General features: G+C 43.2%; 1 protein-coding gene across 3 annotated transcripts in view; it reads left to right on the top strand.

Moving 5' to 3' along the window:
• LOC140420963 (interleukin-13 receptor subunit alpha-2-like) overlaps positions 1-13,332 on the top strand; it is a 36,803-nt gene extending 23,471 nt beyond the window's left edge. For all 3 annotated transcript variants that reach the window (XM_072505168.1, XM_072505167.1, XM_072505169.1), the window contains 6 exons: positions 19-139; positions 3,400-3,584; positions 5,821-5,966; positions 8,366-8,513; positions 9,557-9,686; positions 11,337-13,332. In XM_072505168.1, coding sequence (XP_072361269.1) covers positions 19-139; positions 3,400-3,584; positions 5,821-5,966; positions 8,366-8,513; positions 9,557-9,686; positions 11,337-11,376 — 770 coding nt within the window. In that variant the 3' untranslated portion in view covers positions 11,377-13,332. The remainder of the gene's footprint in view (positions 1-18; positions 140-3,399; positions 3,585-5,820; positions 5,967-8,365; positions 8,514-9,556; positions 9,687-11,336) is intronic.
• The last annotated feature ends 6,220 nt before the right edge of the window (positions 13,333-19,552 follow it).

Below are 19,552 nucleotides of genomic sequence, written 5' to 3'. Positions count from 1 at the left end.
TTCTCTTTTTCCTCAAAGGACACGTGGATTCCAAAGTTAGGGATTTACAATGCATTGTTTACAACCTGGAATATATGGACTGCAGGTGGCAGAATGGATTGAGTGCTCCAAATGCTACCAGTTACAGACTTTATTACTGGTATGTACCACAGCGTTGATAGATAAATAAAAATAAGTTCATGTAAAGAGAGGTATGTTGATGCATTGGAAAAGGCATCAGAAAAAGAACACCAAATTGCTTCTTTTGTTAATATACGAAAGGAAGTATTTTAATTTTATTTGTTATAAATTTAGAGTACCCAATTCATTTTTTTCCAATTAAGGGGGCAATTTAGCGTGGCCAATCCACCTAGCCTGCACATCTTTGGGTTGTGGGGCAAAACCCACGCAAACAAGGGGAGAATGTGCAAACTCCACACGGACAGTGACCCAGAGCCGGGATCAAACCTGGGACCTCGACGCCGTGAGGCAGTAGTGCTAACCACTGCGTCACCGTGCTGCCCTATACCAAATGAAGTATAATCCATGTTGTTGATCTTCTATTCAAGTAGATTTTGTGGACAGTAGCAAAGTGACAGCGCTTACCATAACTCTCAAACAAAGTTGCTGCAAAGATCTAATGACCTTTGTGGTGTGGGCATTCCCCTTTCTGATGTCAGTTTTAATATGGCACCAGGTCAAGGGGATCGGTAGGTATCAAGGAAACAGTGATGTTATCATGAAGGGTAAGCAGCCAATCATTTTGGTGATTTGCAAAAGACACCAAACCAGAAAGTAAAACACACTAATATCCTTTACTTGAAATTTTCTAGAGAGTAAAATAAATGAGTTGGAGATGCATGTGGCATTAAGCTAGAAGGTGAAATATCAAAATTTAAAACAATGTATAGATTTTAAAAATTGTGATTAGTACCATCATGGAGAAATTTGACATTCTACCAATATAAAATTGTTTTTTTCAGGGCCAGAGAGGTTTTGCAGCAAATGTTACAAACTTAAAACACAATTACACCTTATTCAACAAGGTTTTGTACAATATGACAAATAGCATTATATTGTTACAATATGACTAATTTCTGTGTTTAACTGCACATGTGCGGACTCCAGAAGTTACTGACAGTTTCAAAAGAGTGGATCATGTGAACATTACCAGTTTCACTTCTATTTCCACCACACAATTGGGACCACTCATTAAATGATCAATTTGTATATAATAACAAGGGTGTCTGGGTCAACGAGTTGGTTTTCTTCCAGTATTGATGAAATACCAGAACATATGCACTGCTTTTAAAAAATATGCTAATTTAAAACTAATTATCTCATATGGTAGCAGTAAATGTTTTCAGTACAGTTTACTGTAGTGCGTTCTTCAATAGAATCATTCATCTTAATTTAATTTGCCTGCTTGCTGCTCACACCATTTCAAGTTACACTTTCCAAACAACTACAAATTTTGCTTTAAAAAAAAAATGAAATAAGGATAACTGCTTTGGGGAAAATCAAACCCTTCATTTTTAAGTTAGGAATTCCATTACTTAAGGCTTAATTTTGCTACGTGCTTTCAGGCAGTAACTCTCAGTTACATCCATATTAACAGTAAATTTGCATACCTTTAGTTGTGAAGCCAACTTCCATGACTGTGAAACTGGAACAATTACAGACAAAACCGGAAATGTAATGTTTTTTAAAAGGAAGAGCCACAATGAAGATAAAGACTCTGCATTTAGTGTTGCCTTTTGCCCTAATGGTCTTTGTCAATAATAAATTAACATATCTAAACATTTTGTACCAAAACAATCAATGTTTAACAAATTCTGGTTGCAGCATCTTTTGTTTGTGAAAGGGTGCACTTGTAATGTGCAAATTTGAGAAAAACTAAGCAACGCATATGGCAATTAGTAGATCTCTGTTACAATTATTGAACAGAAATGATTATTTAAAAATTCAGCAACAAAATCAAAACATGGAAGAAGCTCACTGTTTTCATATTAAACACAACCATTTTTGTTATGAAAAGGCACAATGTCACCGGTAGGATTATTGGGCTGAATCGGTGCCTTACGACACCGGAAATGCAAATCGTATTCGGGTGGGGAATCGGGCATCCTGCCAAAATCGAGGTCCGAGCCCGGCGCCGATTCGGGCACCATGCTCTGTCCCTCCCTGGAGGCGAAAACTAAGTTTGCACGCCATGCCGGCTGGGGGCATTCTAAACTGGAATTTGCATGTATTTAAATGTTATTAGCGGGTTGGACACAGTATCCTCCGCCGTTCCGTGATTCTCCGCTCCTCTCAAATGGAAGTCTCATGAGCGTGACTTACTACAAGTATTTATAAATGGGGACTCAACGCCATACCTGCGGACGGGGAGCAGGGGGCTAAGAGATCACTGAAAACAATTGAAAACTGTTGGGCTTGCAGGGGGACGGCTGCCCACACCAACGGCAGTAGGGGGTGGTGCCAACTCCGTGGACCGGGAGTGTACCCTTTGGATCGGGGTGGCTTGGCTCAGACCACCATTTCTGCAGTCTGCCTTTTAAACGCATCCCTTTAGTGCTAGTTCCAGACACCTGGGTGCTTACACTGCTGAGTGCTGCCTGTGTCCTTTAAATACTCAGAAAGCCTCTGGCCATCTGCGAGCCCACCCAGGCCGACCTGCTGGAGACCCTCATGCCCCAGCTGTATTGTCATGGGCCAAGCAAAATCAGGAGCCCAGCAGGAGATTGACCCTCCTCAGAAGCGCTGCCCCATTGCCAAGGAAGCAGGGGATCAGCAAAGCTCACCCCAACCAGAGGACATCTCTACCATGCCCCTCTCAGGGCAGAAGCCTCACCAGAGATTCCACCCCTCCGGACCACCAGCTCTATTCTCCTAGTGAGGCTGTTACCATTGACTGTTTCTGCCACCCCCCCCCCCCCCCCCCCCCAGATGGTGTTCAGGAGGGCAGGTTTGAGTCTGCTGCCCACCCTGGGGAAGAGTCTGTCCCTCCATTCCTCATTGGCTTGGAGCTCTGGGTCCACCTCGGACTCCCGACCTCAGGGGCAGTTCTTCTGTCAGCCATCTCCGTGGCTGCAGTGAAGGTGCAGTAAGTGGAATGCTTAAAAGCAGCTCCAGCTGCCAGGCTCTTTGGCACTAACTCCAGCTCCAGTGACCTCGCTGGGCCGGGAATTACTCGGAATTCACGCTGGCAGAGTGCTGGTCCATTTCCATGTCCTGACTCGCTTACTGAATAATGCTCCCAACATGAACACGAATCGCAAACTATTCAGTCACGGCGACAACAATTAGTCTCCCAAACGGAGAGTCCTGCCCATTGTATATCATTAAGTATGTCTGCCTGTGCCTTGTACTCATTGCTGGAAACTCTATTGTAAATAATTAATTTTTAAATATTATCAGGCATGAAGAGCTGGACGAAACAACGGAGTGTAATCATTACATTAGAAATCAGGAGAGTATTGTTGGCTGCCATTTTCTCAGTGACAATCTTATTGAATTCAGTGATTTCAACATATGTATAAATGGCTCCTCAACCATGGGGCCAGTGAGACCAGCATACTACACATTACAGCTTCAAGATCTAGGTAACATGAACTATCTTTTAATGAATGTGTTTTACTTTTCAATTTGCACTGTTAGCTCGAAGGAGTGATTCATAATGATTAATTGCAACAGGCCTGAATAGGTATTAAGCATCCCACCCAGTAGACATTCTCATTTTAAATGTAGGGCGTTGATTCCAAGTGATCTGACCAAGGACTGTGCTGCTACACCCTATTGTTGAACCTTGGCTGCCACTCTGGGTGAGATGAGTTAACCTGTTAGAATGCAGGAAATGAACTTACAACTTGCCCAGTCTGTACTCCTTTTAAGTGCTGCAGTATTTACTTTATCTTTGAGACAACAATTTTCTTTTAACAGAAAATGGTGTGAATGTTATCAACATTAATAATACAGCATGTGATATATTCCTGCTAGTGACAGATCCCCCCAATAATTGAAAAGGAGTAGAAAGTTCTTCTGATACCCTGGACAGCACTGATCGCTCACACAGCACTTCTTGTTGTAAAGGGAGCGCTTATCACATCCATGCTCTCCTTTGTTTATACCAGGAACTCCAAAACAATGATTATTTCCAGAAGCAACAAATTATTTTCATGTGTTATGTACTCTGGGATAACACAGACTGCAACTGGATGCAGCTTTAACCAAAAGATACTCCAGACCTTGAAGTTAGTTCAATCTGATTTATTGAACCAGCAGCACAGTTAGCACAGTCCTCTATGCGTTTGACTCTCTGCTAACCTAAATGTGGTTACTCTGTTTGACTGAACCAGACTAGCTCTTAGCCATGTGCTGGAGGTGTGATACTGTACATACACCCTGACTCACTCTGTAGATGTTCATCAGTGGAAAGAGGCGGAGTGTGAGTGCCTTGTGCCTTTTATAGTGAGATACCACCTCTGAGTGTCCTGCCTGCTCATTGCTCATGTCCTGTTCTCTGTGTTCATTAGTTGCTTGTCTGTGCCTGTCTGTATATCATTATCTTCATGTCTGCATATCATGACAGATTTTTGGTTCAAATGTACATGGGGTAAAGGTGGATGAATGTTCAGTGAGGGCTCATTGTGAGTTCAATGAGAGTTTGACCTCTGAGCAAAGGTTTCTGGGAGGAGCTGTGAGCCAAGTGTTGTGGGGGATGGCGGGGGGGGGGGGGGGGGGGGGGGGGTGCTCTGTGGGGCGGTGGAGCATTGTCAAACAATTCAATCCTGCTGAACAGTCTGATCTCAATCATCAGCAAAGTTATGGAAAGTGTCATTGATCGTGCTGTCTCATTGATGCTCATCTTGGATTCTTCCAAGGGCCCTTAGCTCTTGGTCCAAACATGAACAAATTCTGGAGTAGGTGAGAGTGACTGTCCTTGACATCAAGACAGCATTTGGCTAAGTGTGGCATCAAGGAGCCCGAGCAAAACTGGAGTCAATGAGAATCCGCTGATTGGAGTTGTACCTAGCACAAAGCTGGTTGTTGGAGGGTAACCATTTCAGTTCCAGGATATCACTGCAGGAGTGCCTCAGGCTGGTGTCCCAGGCCCAACCAACTTCAGCTGCTTCACCCATAAAGTCCCGTCCATCATAAGGTCAGAGGTGGGAGTGTTTGCTGTTGATTATGCAACGTTCAGTACCATTCAGACTTCTCATCAGATATTGAAGCAGTCGGTGCCTATGGTGCAACTTGTACTGGCCTTACCAATGCTGATCATGTCCCAAGAAAGAATGATTAATAAAAAAGGTCAAAGCATTGTGACAACTGCCAGAGTGGCAAACACATACCACTTGCACATTAAGTGAGTGGAATCAGTGAAATTCATGAAGACAGTTGCATCATGTGAAGGGCGATTTGTGTATACAATCAATGAAGTCTTGTATTTGAGTATGTGCACTCCACAGCCAGCCAAATACGGCATCAGTCACCTGCTTGGTGTGAGAATAGACAATAGACTAGGGCTGCTTGGATCTTGGATTCTGTAGTGGTTGAGGCAACTGGCTCTAGGCCTTGTTGCATGTGATGACAGAACTCTGTGACAGCCCCCGAAAGAGGCAGGGCCTCCGAATACATTACTCCTCACAGAATTGGGGGTATGCTGTCCTGCACCTATACATGCTGTTAAAGTTATGAGGGTTCCTTGATAAATACAATCTAAATACTAAATGAGCGTAATTTAACATTGTCAAATCAGTCACTTAAATGAACCTTATTAATGCTTAGCTTTCATTGAACTGATGCTTGTGCTGTACTCATAAATTGTTGCACTTTCAGTTAAGGTAGCAGCCCCTGATCAGATTAACCTGACCTCATCAAGAACAGATACCATTTATGTCCAATGGAAGCCTCCAGCTAGCAAAATCAAGCCTCACTGTCTGAAATATGAAGTGCAATTCCGTGGGAAAAGCTCTGACTGGCAGGTAGGCAGATTCATTACCTGCATAAACAAATTGCTTGGCACAGTAGGTTAGATATTCTAAGGCGATGCTTTTTCTGAATTAAATCTCACTCAGTAGGTGCAGGGATCAAAGAATGAGGCAGTGAATCTATACCCTCCCCCTACCCCATGTTCCGCCAGTCTCCCAACCATTATCATAGAATCCCTACAGTGCAGATTTGGCCATTCGAGTCTCCACCGACCCACTGAAAGAGTACCCTACCTACGCCCATTCCCCATAACCCTGTGACACCATCCAACCTTTGGACACACTAAGGGGCAATTTAGCATGGTCAATCCACCTCACCTGCACATCTTTGGGCTGTTGGAGAAAACCGGAGCACCCGGAGGAAACTCACACAGACACTGGGAGAACGTGCTAACTCCACACAGTCACCCAAGGCGTGGAATTGAACCCAGGTCCCTAACACTGTGAGGCAGCAGTGCTAACCAATGTGCCACCATGCCGCCCTGGTCATTATGTTCATGAACCTGCTGAATTGACCTTTGTACCCTGATTCTTCAATCTGAATTTTCATTTAGTAATACTCTGCACCAATTGCCTCAACTCACAAAGGTTGTACAGCCCAGAAACAGACCTGTAAGCATGGTTTTTGTCAATGCTTGAGCTGCACACCAGCTTGCTCCCCCTTGCTTTATGTCACCCTAGCAAAATGTTCTTATGTTACTTTCTCCGCCATGTACTGACCTAACTTTCCTTTCCCTTGCAAAATTGGCTCTAATTACTTAGCCACTGGAACATTGTTCAAGAATATTTTGTCTGATCTCTAAACTATCTGCCATTTTTACTCCTCTTGTCTTTGAAGTCAGTGATGTTTTGAGTTGAAATGAAAGGCAGCGTAGTCACTCTTTCTCTGCCAATGGTTCCACATCTCCATCTGTGCGGCCCTCTGCTTTAGAAAAAAAAAAATCTGACATTTGTATTGACGTAAAGCATTCTGAGAAATGTCATCCCAACTTCTGCAAACCTAGTTAGATAGCTCCCAATCTTCTATTGCATTAAGCAGAAATGTCAGTTCTGTTGACTTGCTCCTCTAGCAGCTTCACCCTGGGCAGAGCTGTATCTTGGATTTGATGCGTCTATCTATCATCTGTCCTAATGTTTGAGCTGTCATGTTCTCTTTGAAAAAGTTGATATTTTTGGCATACCTTTCTGCTTCATTTCCACTGTGATCTACGTTCGATCTTTGCTATGTATTAAGTTATCTAGCCTGGCACTAAGTGCCTTTCTACTGCCCACAATGTCCCTTGTATGGAGAGGGGAACCAGCAGGTGCTCCTTCTTTAGGTTGCTACAAGCACATTTGTAAGCACCAGATACAAACCAGACTAGACTCCGCTGTGGTATCCTCAGTTGCTTGTTGCTTGTCAAAGCTCACACATGAAACATTTAAGGCAAACGCTCCCCAAGAACTATTCCCCAGAGGAAGGGTTAGAGAAAATTGGCAAGAGAAAAGAATTGTTGCATTTCTCCAGTTGGTTCAATGTTACGTCCAATATTCAGTTTTATTTTTATCAGCTCTATAATTTGAACAGCAAAAAGGTCCAGTCTAGTATACCTTCTGTCTCTCTCAAGATGTGTACCTCCTAATTAAATGCCATCTTGTCATTCTGTTTTGCTTCCCATGCCATTTTTCCATCTCTTTAGAAATATTCACCCGCTCCCTAAGAATGACCATTATTCTTCCTGTCCTGAAACCTCTATTGGTACTTTTAAAATCGCTGAAGGTGCTGTCCGTTCTTAGGTTATCGCCATTTGAACGTATTCAATTTTTTGACTTGGCCAGTTTTTTTGTGATCTAATAAAAATTAAGCCAGAATAAAAACAGAAATTGCTGGAAAAGCACAAAACTTAATCAGCATCAATAAAGGGAAAAGGCAAGTTAACGTTTCAGTGGTAAATCCTTTGTCAGATCAGGAATATGGCAACAATTATTGGAAATATTTTTTAAACATTTCAATCGCTCACGGGATATAGGCGTCACTGGCTGGGCCAGCATTTATTGCCCATCCCCGGGGGCCTAAATGGCTTAAAAGTCACCCATATTGCTGTGGATCTGGAGTCACATGTAGACCAGAGCAGGTAAGGATTTCCTTCCCGAAAGGACATCTGTGAACCAAATTGTTTTCGACAATGGTTTCACGGTCATCTTTAGAATTTTAATTCCAGATTAGCCTTTTTATTGAATTCAAATTGCATCATCTGCCATGACAGGATTCAAACCCGGGTCTCCAGAGCATGACTCTGGGTTTCTGGATTACTAGTCTAGTGACAATACCATTACACCAATGACTCCCATGAAATGTGTGGTGCTATTTCTATGCTTGGAAGTTTAAAAAAAAAACTATGCTTTGTTTCCAGACTAAAGTAATTCCTGAGCCAGTCACCTCGACAACTCTGAAAGTGACAACTAAAGCAATGCACTGTGTCCGTGTGAGAGCAACTGTTAATATGTTTTGTGCTGATAAGAGCATTTGGAGTGACTGGGGTTCCATCCAATGCTTGACAGGTATGTTCACGACTCAAAGAATTGAATCTAGTGTAAGAAGTGTTTGTGAAAATGAATGCAAACCTTTACAATTATTTTCCTTACTTTTTTTGTATATTTAGTTTATATCAAAATTTACATTGCAGTAACAACGTAGCGTGTGAAACGAAACAGAAAAAACATTTAGTTTCTTCTGTCGTTTCTCGCACGTGGCTAAATTATCCTAAGTATCGGGATATAGGGATATAGTTAACTGTATTGGCAGGGAAGCTGCCTCAGTCTAGACAGGATAGCTGGCAATCACGCGGCGTACTTTCTAGAATGCCAACATTCTTATGAGACATTGGTCAGAGCAGTGTCTTAACTTTAGCGAGATACTTTATCATTACTGTGAAATTAAGAAACATGGAATTCCAAAACTCTGAACAATCCTCGTGTAATTACGTCAGTTACAAGAATAATTCCAGCAGAAAATAGCCCTTAGTGCAATGTATGCAAAGGCCTATACAACCAAATATTTCAGTGACTTTATAAGAAAATAATTATTGTATTCTTGGAGGGGGGGGGGAGCGGTTGGGGGTGAGTGGTAGAGGGAAGATACCTGAGCCAGATTTAACAAACCTGCCAAATTACTGTTTCACTCTATATTCACTGGCAAATGTTCAGAAAAGATCCAGGACCAGATTTGTCAGAAATATGAAGATCTCTTCCCTTTAATGTTTTTAAAATTAAACTTGACTGAGGAAATCAACAGTTCACACCGGGGGGGGGGGGGGGGGGGGGGGGGGGGGGGGGGGGGAGAGGAGCCACAACCGATTTAATAAGTCTTTTGCAGTTTCTCTGTACCAGTCAGGTCACTCAATCTTGGAGAGACAGGTGGTAGCGGCAATGGTGCCTACATTTATTGGAGCATTCCCTGGACTTAATGGGTAGTTTTACATGTAATACGGACTTGAGGTAAAACAGATAGTAACAGCCTCCTTGTGACACTAATAAAGATTATTATTATTATTTTGACTTGTGTTCAATGGATCAAAGCTGATTTTTGATCTGTGTACCCGCAGAACCTTCAGATGGTGGAGAAGATGTGATCAAACATAACTTCTTAGCAGAACTGATTGTCCTTATGGCTTTAGTGCTATTCACATTGGTACTGTGTATTGGTACTCTCTACTCCTGGATCAGATGGAAAAGGTAAGAGCATTTAAAAGGAATTTGGGATTCAGGAGCAGGCCACTCAGCCCCTCGAGCCGCCTCTGCCATTCAATAAGATCGTGGCTGATCTGGTTGTGGTTTCAACTCCATTTTCCTGTCTGCCCCTCATTTTAGCTGTCTCCTTTGTCTATTAAAAAGCTTTCTGCTCTGTCTTGAATAATTTCATTGACTTAGGCTCCACTGCTTTCCGGGAAAGAGAATTCCACAGACTAATGACCCTCAGAGGGAAACAAAATTCTCCTCATCTCCGTCTTAAAAGATAGGCCTCTTATTGTTAAACTGTGTCCCTAAGTTCTAGTCTCCGCCACAAGAGGAAAAATCCTCCTGGTAATCCTCCCTCTCAAGTCCCCTCAGGATTTTATATGTTTCAATAAGATCACCTCTCATTCTACGAAACTATAATGTGTATCGGCCCAACATGTTCAACCATTCTTCATAAGATAAGCCCTTCATCCCAAGAATGAGTCGAGTGAACGTTCTCAGAACTAATGCAGTTATATATTTTTTCAAATAAAGAGACCAAAACTGTATACAGTATTCCAGATGTAGTCTCGCCAAAGCCCTGTACACCTCCAGTAAAATTTCTCTACTTCTATATTCTATTCCCCTCATAATAAACACCAATATTTAATTTGCCTTCCCAATCACTTTATGTGCCTGCATACTAACCTTTTTGGATGAATTCACCCGGACTCCCAGATCCCTCTGGACCACTGAGTTCTGCAATCTCTCCCCATTTAAATAGTATACCCTTCTTCTGTTCTTCCTGCCAAAGTGGGCAAGTTTATATATCCCCCCATTATACTCCATCTGCCCAATTTTTACCCACTCAGTTAACCTGATTATACCCCTTTGCAGACCCTCTATTTTTTTCTTGACAGCTTACTTTCTTATCTATCTTGAAGTCCTCGGTACATTTAGCTACCATTCATTCGGTCCCTTCATCCAAGTAATTGATGTAGATTATAGATAGTTGAGTCCCCAGCACTGATCCTGTGGCACTCCACAGTCACTGCTTACCAACCCGAAAAAGACCGTTATCCCTACTCTCGACTTCCTGTTGGCCAACCAATTGTTTATCCATGCTAATATGTTACACCCAACACCATGTTCCCTTATCTTTTCTAGTTAACTTTGATGTTGCACCTTTTCGAAATCCAAGTACAGGTTTCCCTTTATACTCTTAATGCAATGGCAATGAGGCCCATTCCTAACATCAAATCAGTCATGTTTGTTGAAATATAATCAGAAATCCTAAACTGGTTAAAAAATATGATTAAAAATATACTCATTACTACGTGACTGCAATAATCACATGGAAACTGATACCATTAATGTTAATACTCATTATTGTTACTGTTCCACTAGGCAGCTTCTTCTGCTGAATATAATTATGGTTTCAATATACCCTTTCCTCTGGTATAATGTATCGCTTATGACGAAGGTGGAGGTTAAATATTTAAAATGTTTCCCTTGCACGGACATCGATTTTAATAAAAGATTGGTATCATGCTTTAGTAAAAAATTGCTGAACATATCTGATGTATATAATGTTGATGTCATTTCATTTTGAGGTGTAGTAACATTTGTACTTCTAACTGCTTTCCTGATGTTCATTTTTTCTCTCAGATTGGTTGCAAAGAAGAAACTGAATATTCTGCTCAGTTAGGGCATCAAGAACATCACAAAATACATCCACATAAACTGTTAAACGTTATTCACGGCGTCTGGAGTATTGCTGAATAATATTATTTCTCAATTGTTACATAGTAATTTTTTAACTTTCATTTCACTTTGTTACGACCAGGTGAAAAGGGGTGAACTGCCTCCCCTCTGGCCAACCTCTTCAGTGGTCGCAGCAAAGGTTTAAGTTTCTTTTTTTAACGAGGATTTGCCTTTTCCAAATCAGAATATATTTTCGTTTTTTCATTTTTTCATGTATTTAACTTTTTGAGCTGTAAGCAATACGGAGCCAATTGAACAACGTTTCCTTGAGTCAAAGAAAGAGCAAATTTATTAACCACTAAACCCGAGAAAAATAGCAAAAACACAGCTTCAAGAATTTGACCCTCGTGCAGTCATTAGGACATGCGCATGCACACGCACACTCCGGTATCAGAAACAAGGGCAGTTAGGGTTCAATAGAAAAAAGTAAAAGAATATATGATTAAGTCCTTTAATTGTCCTTGAGGTGTAGATTTGAATCATATTTTCAAAGATAAAGGAAGTGAAAGAAGAGTGATATATTTCCAAGACAGGATGGTGTGTGACTTGGAGGGGAACTGGCAGGTGGTGATTTTCCCTGTGTGCCTGCTACCCTTATTTTTCTATGTGGCAGAGTTTGCTGCTTGGAAGGTGGTGTTGAAGAAATCTTGGTGAGTTGCTGCCAAGTTTAATCTTCAAACTGATTTTGTTTTAAAGTATGGATCGTAAACTGAATGCCTTGGATGGGGAATAATGGGCGCGATTCTCTGCAATGGAGACAGACGGCCCCTATCCCGACCGATTCAGGGCCCGAAAATGGGCTAGGAGCGGCGGCGCGTCATTTACGCGTGCCAGGCCATGGCGCCACGTAAAACGCGATTCACTGGACCGCACCACGCAAAACGCGATTGTGCCGATCTGGCCGCTTCCGTGAATCACGGGAGGGCGTCGGACCGGCGTCGCGGGAAAATTTGGCGACCCAGGCGATTCTCTGAAACGGCGCGGGAGCAGAGAATCGCGCCCATGATTAATATGAAATGTGCACCAGATGATGCACTATCATAACTTTTGTGTTTGGATAATCGTGTTAGTTCTTTGAAAACTATTTGCAGTTTCAGATAGTCATTTTGAAATACATTTATGTTTCAAAAGGACCTAGTGCTGTTTTTGCTTCTGCAGGAAACACTGCAACTGAAAAACAAAAGATGAATAAGATGATTAATATTCCCTGCTCGATGGGTTTATAGTCCTTTAAAATTGCATGCTAATGCAGTTAAGAACATTTTTTTAAATAACTTCCCTATTCAGCAGTGCTGTGTCAAACAATTGCAGCACAACAACTTTTAGTTACTGAATGTTTTTGTAAGATCAGCAGGCAAATGCTTCCAGGTAGTTTGCTGGGACCCATATTAAATTATTCTGTGCAGTTTCCTTCATAATTTAATTAACAGGGCCGCAGAACTGCTCTGAATGCCTGCGGCACAGAAGTGCATAAGTGGGAAGAGAAAACTGCTAAAGGATGAGCGCCCAATCATGCCTCTCAGAAACAGCCCAGATTGCTCCACCCCTGTGCAAATTCAACTGTGATGCTGTTAAATGAGAAAATGCAGAAACTATTTTGTACAGAGCAAGGTCTCACAGGCAGCATTGGAACAAATAGCTAGCTAATGTTTTTTTTGCCGGATGGATGTTGAAGAGGACACCAGGTGAACGTGACCTACCTCTCCTAAGTAGTGTGTCATGGAAGCAACCTGTACTGGCAGATGGGACTGTGGCTTAATACCTCATCCAAAGCATTTAAAATGCTTTGTGAAATGAAAGCGCAAACCTAAATTGGCATTGTAGCGTTGCATTTTTATTGATATTTGGTATATTTGCCATTCAGATGTACAACTTTTCAATTAAACTTTATATTTCGTCATTGCATTGGTTAATTGCATTAAGAACTTTGAGCAGAATTTCATGTCTCCTGATATGAATTATGACATTATGTGAGAATAACATTTTCTGCCGGATTTTATACAGATACAGTTAGTGGGAACGGAGACCATTTCTTCAAATAGTTATGAATAATAATGAAGGTAAAGAACAAGGTGATAAACTTTAAGAGGCCAGTATGAATATTGCTTAACACATCACGGTAAATATGGGAGCAATCACTGCTGTGTTTAAGAAAATAAACTTCTATTTGAGTGCGCAATTCCAGTAGGCAATGTAATCGAGGGATATATATCAAATTTACATATTGGGTGAGAACGTCCAGCCCTGACAAGTGTGACTCCACCCCTCCCGCAATGAGACAGGTAAACCACGCAAAACATTGCAGACATCGGCGAGACTGGAAGATCCTGACAGCTGCCAATGGCGAGAAGCCCCCAATGCCCTCCCCACCCCCGCTAATCACCACTGGGCAGTCGGAAGATCCCACTCATCGTCATTGGGTCAGGTTTCAGGCATGTATATTCATAGAATCATAGAGTCACTACAATGCAGCAGCAGGTGATTCGGCCCATCCAGCCTGCACCATCCCTTTTGAATGAGCTACCCATAGCCTAACCTGTCCTTCCCTTAGCCCGGTGACTGAGTTACGTTTGCAGCAACAGAGGGACTGGTATCCAGGAACTTTCCTCATGTGTCAATTAATTTGTGTGTACGTTCTGCATGATTTTAATAAACCAAAAAAGCCAAAAACCTGAAGCACGGAAACCAGCTATGTAATTAGCTCAACCAGTTTTTAACCAATATTGATGCTCCATGTGAGCCTCCACCCACCATTTTTCATTAACATATCCTTTCATCCTTTCTCGCCTGCGTGTTTATCTAACCTCTCCTCAAATGTATCCAACTTGTCTCAACTGCTCCTTGTGATCGAGAATGCCTCATTCTAAATGCACTGAGTAAAGAAGTTTCACTTAACTTCTCACATTTTGCCAAGCGTGCAGAGTGTGTTGTGTGATAGGAATGCAACTAACGTGATTCTAATTGCTAAACTACTTGGATTATCATTAGTTATGAACAAAACTTTACTCACCAGAAAGGATGGCAAGGGGATTCAGCTGGGTGTTGCCTGGGTTGCAGCATTTCAGCTATGAAGAGAAGCTGGTTAGTCTGGTGTAGCTTTTCTTTCTCGTCGAGAAGGCTGAGGGGCCACCTGATTGAGGTGTAATAATAATAATCTTTATTGTCACAAGTAGGCTTACATTATCACTGCAATGAAGTTACTGTGATAAGTCACTCTTCCACACATTCGGGCACCTATTCGGATACACACACTGAGAATTCAGAATGTCCAATTCACCTAACCTGCACATCTTTCGGGACTTGCGGGAGGAAACCGGAGCACCCGGAGGAAACCCACGCAGACAGGGGGGAGAATGTGCAGACTCCGCACAGACAGTGACCCAAGCTGGGAATCGAACCTGGGACTCTGACACTGTGAAGCAACAGTGCTACCCATTGTGCTACCCAATAGAAAATTATGATGGATATAGATAGGGTGGATAGGAAGGAATTTTTCCTTTTAGTAGGAAGGTCAATAACCAGGGAGCATAGATTTAAAGTAAGGGGCAGGAGGTTTGGAGGGGATGTGAGGAAAGACTTTTTAACCGGAGGGTGGTGAGAATCTGAAACTCACTGCCTGAAAGGGAGGTAGAAGCCTCATAACATTTAAAAAGCATTTAGATGAGCACTTGAAACGCCATGGCAAACAAGACCTACTGCTGAAAAATGGGATTAGACTAGATAGGGGGCTAGCTCTTCTGCCGCGCCTACCGCAAGATCGCCTCGGGCAAGAAGCGGACAATGGAAAAGTCCATTGACCTCGGTCGGGATTCTCCAGTGGCCAGGCGGCATGGCCGGAGAATCCCACCCCAGGTTGCTTGATAGCCAGCACAGATATAATGGGCTGAAGTGCCACTTTCTGTGCTGGAAAACTCTATAACAACATATGGAGTTTAGCTTTGCTGGCTGTTTACACTTGGAATGAGAAACTGCAGGAGGCTTATTGATCCAGATCTATCCAGTGTTTACTTGGTTTTCTGGTTTTAGTTCCTCTTCAGTGAGTGCATTCTGTCCTACAGTCGCCATGCTAAATCATATCTATATCACAAGCATGCTTACATGTATAGGTATCCATGATGTGGAGATGCCGGCGTTGGACTGGGGTGAGCACAGTAAGAAGTCATACAACACCAGGTTAAAGTCCAACAGGTTTGTTTCAAAGAAACCTGTTGGAGTTTAACCTGGTGTTGTATGACTTCTTAATGTATAGGTATAATCATGATCATGGTACTGGACCATAGTGAGGGAAACATCAGAGAAACATCACGTACTCCATGTAAGTTACCAATGAAACGTAATGCACTGTTAGAGGGTGAACAGGGTTTTGCAGCTGAGCTCAATCCTGTTCCGACTGACGTAATACCCACACAGATACACTTGTCATCAGGAGTTTAAAGAAACCTTTCATTTATATAGCGCCTTTCATGATTTCTATTTCCCAAAGCACTTCACAACTAATGACACACTTTTTCAATGTATTCAAAATTGTAGGGAAGTGCAGTAACCAATTTGCACACAGCAAGGTACCCAGGCTGAGGGGTGAGCATTGACCAGGTTAGAAAACAGAAATCTCTTGCCGGCCTTCAAATATTTTGCTTTCACTTGAGATGGCCTAGTTTTCCATCATGGCACCACTGACAGTGCAGTGCTTCCTTCGATCGGCAAGGGAATGTCAGCTTGGATTCCCCGTTGAGCGGGTTGAATCAACACCTTCTGATTCAAACACAGCTCTTTCTTTCCCCGCACTAGCACAATTGCAACACTCCACCTTTCCAAAAACAGGCCACTCAGCACACATCAGGTATTGAATCACAGGTCTTATACAGGTAATAGGAAGTAAGGGGCTGGTTTAACACAGTGTGCTAATCAGCTGGCTTGTAATGCAGAACAATGTCAGCAGCGCGGGTTCAATTCCCGTAGCGGCCTCCCCGAACAGGTGCCAGAATGTGGCGACTAGGGGCTTTTCACTAATTTCATTGAAGCCTACTTGTCAAAATAAGCGATTATTATTATTATTACAAATTTGAGCAGCAACCATCTCCAGAATCGGTTTTAGATCCTCAGAGGATAGAATTAAATTGGAGTTTCTTTGGTGCAAGCTAGGGTGTAGGGCTTGTATAGTAAATGCTTAAGCCACTGGTTCCTAAGCTCCATTTCATCATCGAATCCTTACAGTGCAGAAGGAGGCCATTTGACCCATCAGGTCTGTACCGACCCTTCAAAAGACCAACCTACCTAGGCCCAATCCCCTGACCTATTCCAGGGACCCCACTCTAAAGGGCAATTTAACATGGCCAATCCGCCTAACCTGGACATCTTTGGACTGTGAGAGGAAACCGGAGCAACCAGAGGAAACCCACGCGACACGGGGAGAACTTGCAACCTCTACGGTGTCATCCGAGATCAGAATTGAACTCGGGACCCTGGCAGCAGGGCGAACCTCTGTGCCACTGTGCCGCCCCTATATTTCATGAAAGGCATTTGCTTGTACACAAAAGGCAAGTCTATGATTTGATCAGTCTGGTGCCTTCACTGCATTGGTCACATATAAAGGTAAATACTTTTTTATATTCATCTGTATTAAGATCAGGAAGAAAGAAATATATTTCTGGAGCACCTCTGATGACTTCAGACACCCCAAAGCACTTAACAGACAATTGAATGCCTTTGAAATATAACGATTGTTGACGTGACATCCTGGGCTGGTGCGTGGTCAATTCCAGCCCCATTTGACCCTGAGTCACAACACAAATTAATTAACCAATACTTCGGGAAAATCCTGAGTTTTTTGGCCTTTGGCTGTCCAATGATTACAGTCCCCAGGTTTGTATGTTTAAACACAATTACTGTTTATTTATAACAAGAACTATAATGAAATCTGCAGCAAATACAACTGGTTAACTATTATCTAATTCCTAATCCCCGGTTTTAATTTGTGCCCCACCCTCTATATATATATATATATATATATACACACACACACACACATAAGACAGGCAAACACAGAGGGGGAGAAAGGGGTCAAAAAAGATGGGAGTTTCCAACACTTTGCTCCTCTTCAAACCTTGCTTTTAGATCTAGGTTTTTACTGTAGATTTCTTTAGCCTCTCTTTTAGGAATACAACACTCACAGTTGATTCATTCATTCAGGTTCTGTGCAGTCTCAGGAATATAGCACTCACAGCTTTTCTGGAGAGGGAGAAAAAACAGGTCCTTATCTTTCTGTGTCCAGGAGTCAAACTGAAATTCCTTGGGACTCTGACAACCATTTCACTGGGACAGGATCCAATCACCACCCGCTACCGGGCAGAGTACAGCCTTTTGGGCCAATTCATTGCCCCTACAACCCGCCCCCCCCCCCACCCCCACCCCCCACCCCCACCCCACAGCAATCAATCAAGCTGAGTCGCAGCCCATCTCTTTGCCTGGTGTTGAAAAAACTGAAGCTCTTGTTCAAACTAGCAGAACCTAGCAATGTTCTCTCCACTAACTTCTGAATTTCTCATGATCTCTGCTGTTTGATTAAAGATACATGTACATTAATCACACATGGATCAGAAATGGCAATGGCAAACTAAAAGAAAAGGGAAAGACGGGAATAAAGAGGAAGGACCCTTATGCTGTGATGTTGGAAAATGCAACAACTACATTTCACACAGCGATAAGATAATGACCAGTAAATCTGATTGAATGGTGTTAGTTGAGGGATGAATATTGGCCCGTACACCAGAGAGAAATCCTTTGCTCTTCAATATAGTGTTGGATGATCTTCTTTGATCTCCTGAGAGGGTATACAGGACCTTGGTTTAACTTAACCTCAAAGACAGCGAGAGAGAAATTAATTTTCTTTTTTTTTTAAAGTTTATTCAAATTTTCCAACAGAATTTTAACAAACCCCCCGCCCGCCCCCCCCAATAACAAAAAGAACGAAACACAAACACAACAGTCAAAAATTATACAACACTTATACATTGGGTTTCCCCATGTACAGTAACCGCCCCATATGACATTCCAAGGTACCCAGAGGGAAGCCCCCCCCCCCCCCCCCCACCCGAATTCCCCCCCCGAAAGAGACATGTGGACATGATTCGCCGGGCTTCCCGAGCACCTCCCACATCTGTCCTCCACCCCAAAGAACCCACTCAACCTCGCCCCTGTCATATGCGCTCTGTGAGTAATCTTGAATTGTATTAGGCTGAGCCTGGCGCAAGAGGAGGAAGAATTAACCCTACTCAGGGCATCAGCCCACAGACCATCATCTATCTCCTCCTCAAGCTCCTCCTCCCACTTGCCCTTTAACTCCACTACTGAGGCCTCCTCCTCTTTCAGCTCCTGGTAGATCACCGAGACCTTGTCTTCCCCAACCCATACACCCGAAATCACCCTGTCCTGAATCCCCTGTGCCGGGAGCAGCGGGAATTCCCTCACCTGCCGCTTCACAAACGCCCTCACTTGCATATACGTGAAAGCATTTCCCGGGGGTAACCCAAACTTCTCCTTCTGCGCCCCTAGGCTCGCAAACGTCCCATCTATAAACAGGTCCCCCATTCTTCTAATCACTGCCCGATGCCAGCTCCGAAACCACCCATCCCTCCTTCCCGGGACGAACCGATGGTTCTCCCGAATCGGGGACCAAACCGAGGCTCCCACCTCTCCCCTGTGTCGTCTCCACTGCCCCCAGATCTTCAACGTCGCTGCCACCACTGGACTCGTGGTGTACCTTGTCGGCGAGAGCGGCAGCGGTGCCATCGCCAGCGCCCTCAGGCTCGTGCCCACACAGGACGCCATCTCTAGCCTCTTCCACGCCGCCCCCTCTCCCTCCATTACCCACTTACGGATCATAGCCACGTTGGCAGCCCAATAATAGCCGCACAAATTCGGCAGCGCCAGCCCTTCCTGTCCCTACTACGCTCCAGAAACCCCCTCCTTACCCTCGGGGTCTTATTTGCGCACACGAAACCCATGATGCTCCTACCTACCCGTTTGAAAAAGACCTTGGGAATCATAATGGGAAGGCACTGGAACACAAAGAGAAACCTCGGGAGGACCGTCATTTTAACCGACTGCACCCTGCCCGCTAG

The sequence above is a fragment of the Scyliorhinus torazame genome, chromosome 5 (genome assembly GCF_047496885.1).
Source record: "Scyliorhinus torazame isolate Kashiwa2021f chromosome 5, sScyTor2.1, whole genome shotgun sequence".
Lineage (NCBI taxonomy): Eukaryota > Metazoa > Chordata > Chondrichthyes > Carcharhiniformes > Scyliorhinidae > Scyliorhinus > Scyliorhinus torazame.
The sequence above is the reverse complement of the archived record's forward strand: the minus strand, read 5'-3'. Positions and strand labels throughout refer to the sequence as shown.